The sequence below is a fragment of the Chiroxiphia lanceolata genome, chromosome 12 (genome assembly GCF_009829145.1).
Source record: "Chiroxiphia lanceolata isolate bChiLan1 chromosome 12, bChiLan1.pri, whole genome shotgun sequence".
Classification (NCBI taxonomy): Eukaryota; Metazoa; Chordata; class Aves; order Passeriformes; family Pipridae; genus Chiroxiphia; species Chiroxiphia lanceolata.
Genome location: NC_045648.1, coordinates 2,543,295 through 2,552,077, shown reverse-complemented (window position 1 = coordinate 2,552,077; position 8,783 = coordinate 2,543,295). Strand labels below are relative to the sequence as shown.

Here is an 8,783-nt window from a genome sequence, read left to right as displayed (position 1 = left end):
CTGGATTTACATCTTACCACCACAATGTAAAATGGATCTGGGGTTACAATAGCACATTAACACTGATCAAAACTAAAGCCAGGAATCAAATACTGCAACAAGAAGCTGAACTGCTGGGGGTTTGTTTTCACACTGACACTAATCCTTGCTATCTACAGACTATTGTATCCAGCACTAATTCCTGTTGTTTGCACTGTTTTCTACACAGACATGATGAAAAAATGCCACTGACCTCAACAAACCTGGGAGGGTTATTGTTAACACCTCACGGGAGCAAACAATGCAGCTAAGAGTTGCAGACATTTCTAATCCATCTAATAAAATGTTAATGAAAATAACCAGAAAGATTTTAAGCTTTTTATTGACTCACTGTAAAACTTCTTTTTTTTTGGATGAGACAGAAAAAAAACTTAACATTGTGAACACTGACTTTGCTTATTTTAAAGGAACTACAAACCAAAGCAAACATCCAACATACTGGTTTTTGGTAAATAAAATTTAAACATTACATATTTACAAATCTACAACCATTCATTTAAAAAGTGCTGCTTGCAGACTAACAAAGTACCATTTTTAAATCCCAGTGAGATAATATCCAGAAATACCCCTCTCTATTATTACTGTTTGCATCTCTCATTTGTTACACAAAGATTTTGCACGCAGGAATTTTCTCTTTCTTGGGGTACAAATCATTTAATTTGCCAGTGGAAGTCAAATTCATCAGGCTGTAACTGTACCAACAGCAAACCCTCTCAAATGGGACACGGCAGTGTCAGAGAAACAGCACAATTTCTATTCACATTTCGGTATTTCATCTCCAATAATTATTCCAGTGGAACCATAAGTAAAGCAAAATATATATTGCACTGCAAATGTAAAACCTTTGTTTAAGGTTTTGGACATAAGCATTATTTAGTACACAAAAGGAGAAAATTCAGTTCATACAAAATTTTAAATTGAAAATATGTCTCAAATATTTATTTATCCATCTTTGCAGTATTGGAAAATATAGTCAAATTGCTTTCTCATAAAGGACAGTGAGATTTGAAAACTGTTTCAACACTGAATTGTATGATGCTTAAAAATTATCCACCTCAGGACCTACGTTTGGAACATTATGACTCGAATGAGGAAAATTTCCCATTTATAGTATATTGTTATTCCAACTCTATTTTGATATATTTCTACAGTGGACTGACTCGCAACAGACCTTATTAAACAATTCATTAAGTATAATGATGTCACTTGATGAGCCACTACATGATCTAGTAATTCAAAAGCACACCCCAATGAACATCAGCAATGCTTCAGGAGTGCCACGCTGGGATGCAGGAATATTGAAGGACTGTTGGAAGGCTAAGGGACAATCCTGTTCCTGGGGCAGCACCTACTGTCTGGTAACACTGCAGGACTGTGGACACCGGAATGAAGCGGCAACAGCGCTGGGTTTCTAAGTCTGAAGGCAGCTGGAAGTACTTACAAGGAAGCTGGGACTGGATCACCTGCACCAACACACCTCGGCAGTGCCGTGTCCCAGGGACGGACCGGGCTCGGCGCTTCCGCCACACCGGGACGGGGTGGGAAGCCTGGTCATAGCTCAGCCCCTCTGAGCACCACGGCAGCTCTGGAAAAAGCACTTGATCTCTCTCTCCTTCATGGCACTAAGGTCCCATAATACAGTGGCTGCCCCAGTGGTAAATGGCATGGGAAGCAGAACTGCAGGGAGCTGGGAACACGGGGATGAGCTTAAATACACAGCAGGCGAGTTTTCCATGGTAATGCAGCATTCTGCTGCACAGAGCAGAGCATCCATGCACACTAAGGGCTACTCACAGGGAATATGGTCAGAAATAGCCTGTTTTTTCACAATAGCTCAGAAGAACAAAGGAGGTGTGTTTACCATGTACCTGGGCGAGGAAAGGAGCTCCATTTCATGCACGAGGGACACTGTACAAGCGTGGCAGGGCAAAGAGCATCACAAATGGTTAAAATAAATTAAATGTGAATAATGGTCTGAGGGTAGCATTGCCAGCTCCACCTCAGGGTGGGGGATACTTTCAAAAAGGTCAGCTACATAATTAGCAGCACGTTAGAGAAGAGGCATTACCCAATGTATCCTGCATCTTGCAATTATCAACAGCACATTCCTGCAGCTCTGCATGTTTTAAACCCTTTCTCCTTAGGGCACCATCTTCTTAGGACTTCACAGAGGTCTGGGAGGAGGTTACAGAGCTTCATAGCAGCATTACTTTTCATGTAAGCCTCTAAGGCTTGCTCTATTTCATTTAATAGAGTAAATGTGAGCTTTAAAGTTTAGCACTTTCTGCCTAACTAAATATTGCTGGTTTATTACACTTGCAAACTAAAGATGTTTTTAAAAACACCTGCTGGTAGGCAGACTGCCATATAAAATCTAATGTAACAGCTGATATTTAGAAATATTCTAACAGCAACAACTAAAAGAAATTAGAATTGGAAAATGCTTTAAGATTACTTAAAATAAAGCTATTTGTTAAAGCATGATTTAATTTGTTTAGGGTGTTTTATACAGTTCAATGTCTGCTTTCCCACCTCCAGACAAGACTTCTGATATTTTCCCTGTAGCCTACCTTCTGGTGAGGAGTTGCTATGTGACTGAGAGCACAGAACATTTCTTTAAATGTCTAGAACAAGAAAACATGAGGCAAAAGCCATGACTCCACCACAAGGACCGACACAGCGCTTCTCTTCAGCGAAAAAAAAGTTGCTTTGCCTGTGAAATAGAGACCAAACATTCCAAGTACATTTAACTATGCACAATATGCCCCAATAAGTTACATTCCCTATAAATTCCCTGTAGCAGGTTTGCTGTATGTATTTCAGTTAAGAGCTTTGGGTTAGCACTATGAACGTGTCACATTTAGTGTGTTTTAACACAACCACCGAGACTCCGAACGCTGCGGTTTGTGAGGAACCTGCTGCATTTGCTTTGTGTTCCATCTGGGATGAGGTCACACCAACAAATGCCAACAGCTGAGATGGGCTGATTCCATAACAATCTGTAGGACTCTTCAACAGGCCTTCCCTTTCCTGGGGAGTGGGGAGGGAAGGGAACACGAGAGGAAGAGGAGATTTCTACAGAAGTGTTTTACAGAGACATCAGTGTGTTCATTAGTAGAGTTTTACAGATTTTTACCATACCTTCCTTCTGATTGCTGTGGTAACACGTTTTCCAAGTGTGCATGAGAGAAATCCTGGATCTTAAGTACTGTCTAGGTGAAGGTTAACATTTTCTATTCTGCTTTAAAACCAATCACTCTTCAAAAAGTAACTGGACAAGTTACTATAAATAGCAGTGTACTGCAAAAAAAAAGCACTGTATTGCTTATGCAGCAAGTCCATTTAAAATTCACTCCAGTAATTTAAAAAATTAAAAAATATCAACTTACTATAAACAATTTAAAATATGTATAATACAACTTTGTATGCTCTTCATAACATCATGAATATTCTATGTAAACAATAGATTCTGAAGAATTTCCTTCGCTCACATTAGTTTCAGTGCATTGTTTCTGTCCACCTGTTTTTTTTTTTTACTTTTTGTTTTAAGGGAGCTGTAATCTGCTGTCCCAAGTCAAAGAACTGATTTTGTTTAGAACCTTCCTTTCTACACATTGATCTGCAGAAAGGACAAGGGAACAGGGCAATAACAGTTGGCCCCTTTTCCTCTCTGTCCATCTCCACAACCGCAGACAGGCCCAATTTCCCGAGGCCTCCACGCACGCACGTTCTCCAACACTGAAGACTGAGATGTTCCTTGTGACTGAAGTGGTTATTTTACACAGGTACACGTCAGAGATATCACCTCTTTAGCCAGGAATATCTAAAGGTACGGTTCTCCAAAAATCTTTCTGCATTCCATCACTCCAGTGCTCGGGGGTCTATCACAATTATGAGTGTTCTTCACTTGATTAGCGGTCAGTCGGTCATAGGCCATTTTGTACTCTCTGTCAAAAGCATCTGCAGGGAGGGAAAAACAACTCCTAGTGCTCAGAAACACCCAAATGCCATGACAGCTGCATTTATCAGCAAAAAATAAAAGTCCTTTTTATTTGGCACTTACCACAGAGTGGCACATATCTAATTTTTTTTGAAAGCTGAACAACTAGTTTGCACACACTCATCATCTGTGCTCAGTTAATTATTGAGAAAACTCACCTATATCAATGTTATCTCTTCCCAGGGCAACAAGTGAAAGAAACAGTATTTCTCTGTAAAGGCTCCTGAAATGGTAAAAAAAAAAAGTTAATTTCTATACTGCAACAATATATGACAAAATAATCTATATTAAAAATAGATTGAAGCATTTAAAAATAACTTATTTTTATAAAGAGGCATTTTGAACATAATTCCTGGTTGCCACCTCCAAAATGCTGTAATTTCTGACCTCTGGGGAATGCCCTGGATTCCCCACATATGGAAATCACTCATGGGAGGTCCTTAAGGCAACCACTGATGTGCTGGAAGTTGTACTAAGAACATGTAGAGAGAAACATGCACTTAAGGCAAGTTCTCCAACCAAATTCCCAAATTCCAATTTGCTTTTCTGCATTTCTGTATTAGCTTGAAAAAGCAGGCAGACAAGCAAATAAACACCCTGTCAATGCTGCAGCTGTTGACAAGACTGTTCTATATCCCAGTATAAATCAGTAAATCCAGGGAACAGAAACTCACAGGAAATAATTTCACTAATTCCACTGCTAATGGAAAAACCTTCCTAAATATGAAACCTAACCTCTCTTAGCTCTTCTGTTCTCTACTGAAGACTTAAAACCCCAAATCTACCCTTAGACCCTAGAAATAAGGCTAGGGTTTTTATTTAAAAAAACCCACTACAAATAACATTTATCAATAAAATATACATACATACACACACTCCCTACTTGATTTCATTCAGAGGTAAGAAAAAGAAGTGGTTGTGAAAGGGAGAGGAAAAAGCAACAACATTTTATAAAAAAATTGGAGAAACTAAGTTTGTGAAAGTTATCACGAAAAAAAAAAGATTATTTACCAGACTGAGTGACAAATTTGAGAACACTGATGAAAAACAGTGCTTTTTTCATTGCAAAACACACAAAGAAAATGTAATTCACATTATAACAGCCTCATTGTTGCCAAATTCTCCTCCGCACAGGCAGGCTGCTCTTACCTCTGTCTTTTAATATGTGGCCACTTGTTCAGCCTCTCCAATATTGACTCATGGGTCCGTACACATCGTTCATCTTAATGCTCTTCACCATACTCCTCAAGAGCTCCTGGTTAAAGGAGTCATCATCCTTCTGCAACAACTGCACCATTGGGTACTTCTGGGCTGAAAAACATTAGAAATGCTGTAAGAATAAATAAGAGTCTTCATGCAGGGAGTAGAAAGTTGTTAAACAAAGGGTGGGAGGCTACAGAAGCTGTGAAAACATCGACATGTATGTAGTGAACAAAAACATCAAATCCAAAAGAATATCAGTGTAAAACACAGAAAGCACATAAGAAAACTCAACAGTTGCAATGGGTCATGAGCTGCTTTCAGGCAGATGATCCAACGCTGGCAACAAAATTCTTAGTAAGCAAATTCTAGAAATAAGGCAATGAGCTAAGTGGATGAACTGAGTCACTGAAACGTATTCCCTCTTATTCCTCCCTTCCAATGAAGAAAAAGCCACTGGCAACACAGGTCAATGATTTGAAACAGAAATGCTGGCAAACTCAACCTGTTCAAGCAGTTTACTGCCCAACACAGAACCCTCCCAAAACAAGTCACACAAACTGAGAAGAGCAACACCAAACTGAACACTCACTCTCAAACAAAAGAGTGCGATTTTGACCTGCAAGACAAAAAGCAGTATGATCAAAGAACAGTACTGTAGCATGGGTGAACTATCCACAAAGACATCTTTTCTCAACACACAGGCTTCAGTTGCTCAAAATGAAAACTGTTCTTAGAAAAACACCACCAAAAACCCACAAGAACAGAACTTACTCTGAGCATTCCACAAAATGTACAGAGGCTGCCTCGGATCCTGATGCAATTTCATATTGTCCCAGAGCATCTGAATAAGAACATATTTACTGTCCTCTGACATACAGTTCCGTGGAATCTGAACAGGAGAATGCACACAAAGGTATTTTATTGTAAAGTCATGACAAAGGACTTCTGTATTTAACACATACCTTCACATCTACAGGCCTCATGGTAAAAAGTTTTACTCTTAAAACCAGAGAAAGCTAAATCTGAATGGGATTCAGTGACATAGTATTTTGTCTATCTTCCTATAGTCCTAAAATCTAAAATTCCTCCTCCTTCTACTGCCTAACTACTCAAATAGCAATAAAACTAACTAGAAACTTACCCTCTTTGAAACTGAGGATCATAAATTACAGTTTGACTAGCAGGAGTTCAACACGTACTGCTGAGCCCAAGATCCAGAGTTTCACAGATTTTCCTTCAGTTCATAAATTATTCACCAGCTCAGGACTGGGCCCAGCATATTGTAAGACATTTCTAAGAGTTACTCTGTTACCTGATGACTTCCTATATGGGAAAACAAACACTTCTCATATGTCATACCTTGGAGTTCTTGTTACAATGCTCAGAAGAAAGTATTAATCCTGGTAAGTTGCTGGGCAAGTCCAAGCGCCTGAAATACCAGACCAAATTCCAGAACACAATGGGATGATGATCTACAAAGTCTGCCACTGTTATTGCATGATCCCCTTCATTTTCAAGTAAGCTTTCAAGCTCTTTCCAGACCACAAGAGGACTGAGGTAAGGAACTGTTATAGGATCAGGACTAGGCAAGCGCCATTCGAGGCCCAAGGAATCCTGGAATAAAAGAGAAATAATGCCTTTAGTTCAAATGTAACTATCTTTTTTACAAAGTCTCATAAATGCTTTTGTTCCCTATGAGACACACCGACATCTAAAAGCTACAACTAAAATTGGTTTAAATAATACAACCTAGTATTTCCTGTAATTTAGGAGGGTTAATTCTGTTCTCTTATTTAATGCTGTTTCACGTTTCTCTAATCTATATGGCACACATGAAAAAATGACTTTTAAGGTAGAAAAACTACACACTGTTGGTCCTTGCAAAGTAGCAGGCAGGCTACCAGTAGGAATGATATGGCTGATCTTCTGGTTTTCCTTCCCATCTTCTTCCAAAGGACCAAAAGTACTGATGCTCCTTGCCACAGGGTGACTTGTACATTCTGACCCAGAGGTATTTTGTCTTCTTCCTGAGGGGATCTGGATACTTCTGGCACAAACATTGTCATGCTGCTTAGATTTGCTAGTGAAGAGGAAAAAAAGGTAAATAATCTCAGCTTTTGTCTTACTCTGAGTGCTCAAACATGTACACGAACAGACAGAAATAAACTGGAAATAATTGACCTGACACTTCGAATTCTGCCTTGTCAAACACCACACTCATTCATGTTCCAGGGTAACTTTTATTCCTTGCACTGATGATGAACACAAACATCCTCAAAAGAGTTCATAAAACTTGCAGAATTACAAATGCCAACATGAATTTTTATATCAGGGATGAAACGGCAGAGAAAGCTTGATGTGGCCAACTGAGACAAGGGAGAGGCAGCAAAGAGATCCTCTCTCAAGTCAATCTCTCCTCTTCAGAGAGCGTCTTATTAAATTCATTTTAGTTCATAAGGAGTACATGCATATTCACAGAGAAACTGAGTGATTTCTATGCAGGAGAGGCACATTTACCTATTTGAGTTGATATCCTCTTGAACAGACATCAGAGATGTAGTGAGGCCAACAGCAGCTGTGGTGTTACAGGACTTCCCACTCTGACTGGAAAAAAGGGATGGGACCTGCATGTTTTCTGTGGAAGGGCTGGACTTCAGAAAATACCTGCAGGGAAAGAAAAAGCTTAATTTGATCTAAAAAACAAAAACAACAAAACCAACGAAAACTTCTTCCCAATAGTGAGTGTTCAAAATTGAGGACAACTCAGACACTGCTCTTACCGTCCCGGCCGCCGAAGGTCTCGGATTTCTATGCTTAAAAAAGGCAGGAATAAGTTGCCACAGAAGGGACAGGTGGTGTTGAGGTTGGAATCATCTGCTGTCCAGCCTGCCATGATTTCTTCATCATGAACCAAACAGTCACAGGTCCGACACCGTGAGCAGCTGGAGATGAGGACCTGCACACACAGGAACAGAACCCACTGAACATGGTCTCAAAAATACTCTTCTTTCACAAAGCACTTAAAACTGCAGCCAAAATCTCTGCCCTTTGGTGAACACCTCTCACACCACTTGCATACAAGTTCACCCTTTTATGGCTTCTCAGATTAAAACCAGTTATTTAATAATATTTTCTATTAACAATAACGTGTCGTTTGTAATCTGTTTGCAAACATAACTGCACAGGAATATTTACACAGCTACATAAATTATTATTAGAATTTAAACACTTCTGTAATGACTGTCATTATTATACAAATGAGGGGAAAAAAGGATGCTAATGACCAGTCATTATTCTAAATCCAGTGAAAAACAAACAAAAAAAGAAATAGAAGAAAGAGCCAACCAAAAGCAGCCTAACAGTGAAAAGAAAAATGATCTTACCAGAAAATACAACAAGAAATAGCTAGTTCTCTTCTGTATTTTTAAACACAGTGCTATTTAAGGCTTGGTATTTTCACTTCAAAGAAATTTATCTGCACAAGGGGGATTTAGATGCCTGAATTCAATGGCATCCAATTCTCAAACTCTTGAGAACTGCA

At 39.2% G+C, this 8,783-nt stretch overlaps 1 protein-coding gene across 1 annotated transcript in view; it reads right to left on the bottom strand.

The window, feature by feature from the left end:
• Positions 1-335: 335 nt before the first annotated feature.
• Positions 336-8,783, bottom strand: part of DENND4A (DENN domain containing 4A) — a 50,707-nt gene continuing 42,259 nt past the window's right edge. The window contains 9 exon segments of the mRNA XM_032700563.1: positions 336-3,999; positions 4,198-4,262; positions 5,189-5,231; positions 5,234-5,350; positions 6,014-6,131; positions 6,602-6,856; positions 7,112-7,322; positions 7,760-7,906; positions 8,023-8,198. Coding sequence (XP_032556454.1) covers positions 3,863-3,999; positions 4,198-4,262; positions 5,189-5,231; positions 5,234-5,350; positions 6,014-6,131; positions 6,602-6,856; positions 7,112-7,322; positions 7,760-7,906; positions 8,023-8,198 — 1,269 coding nt within the window. The 3' untranslated portion in view covers positions 336-3,862.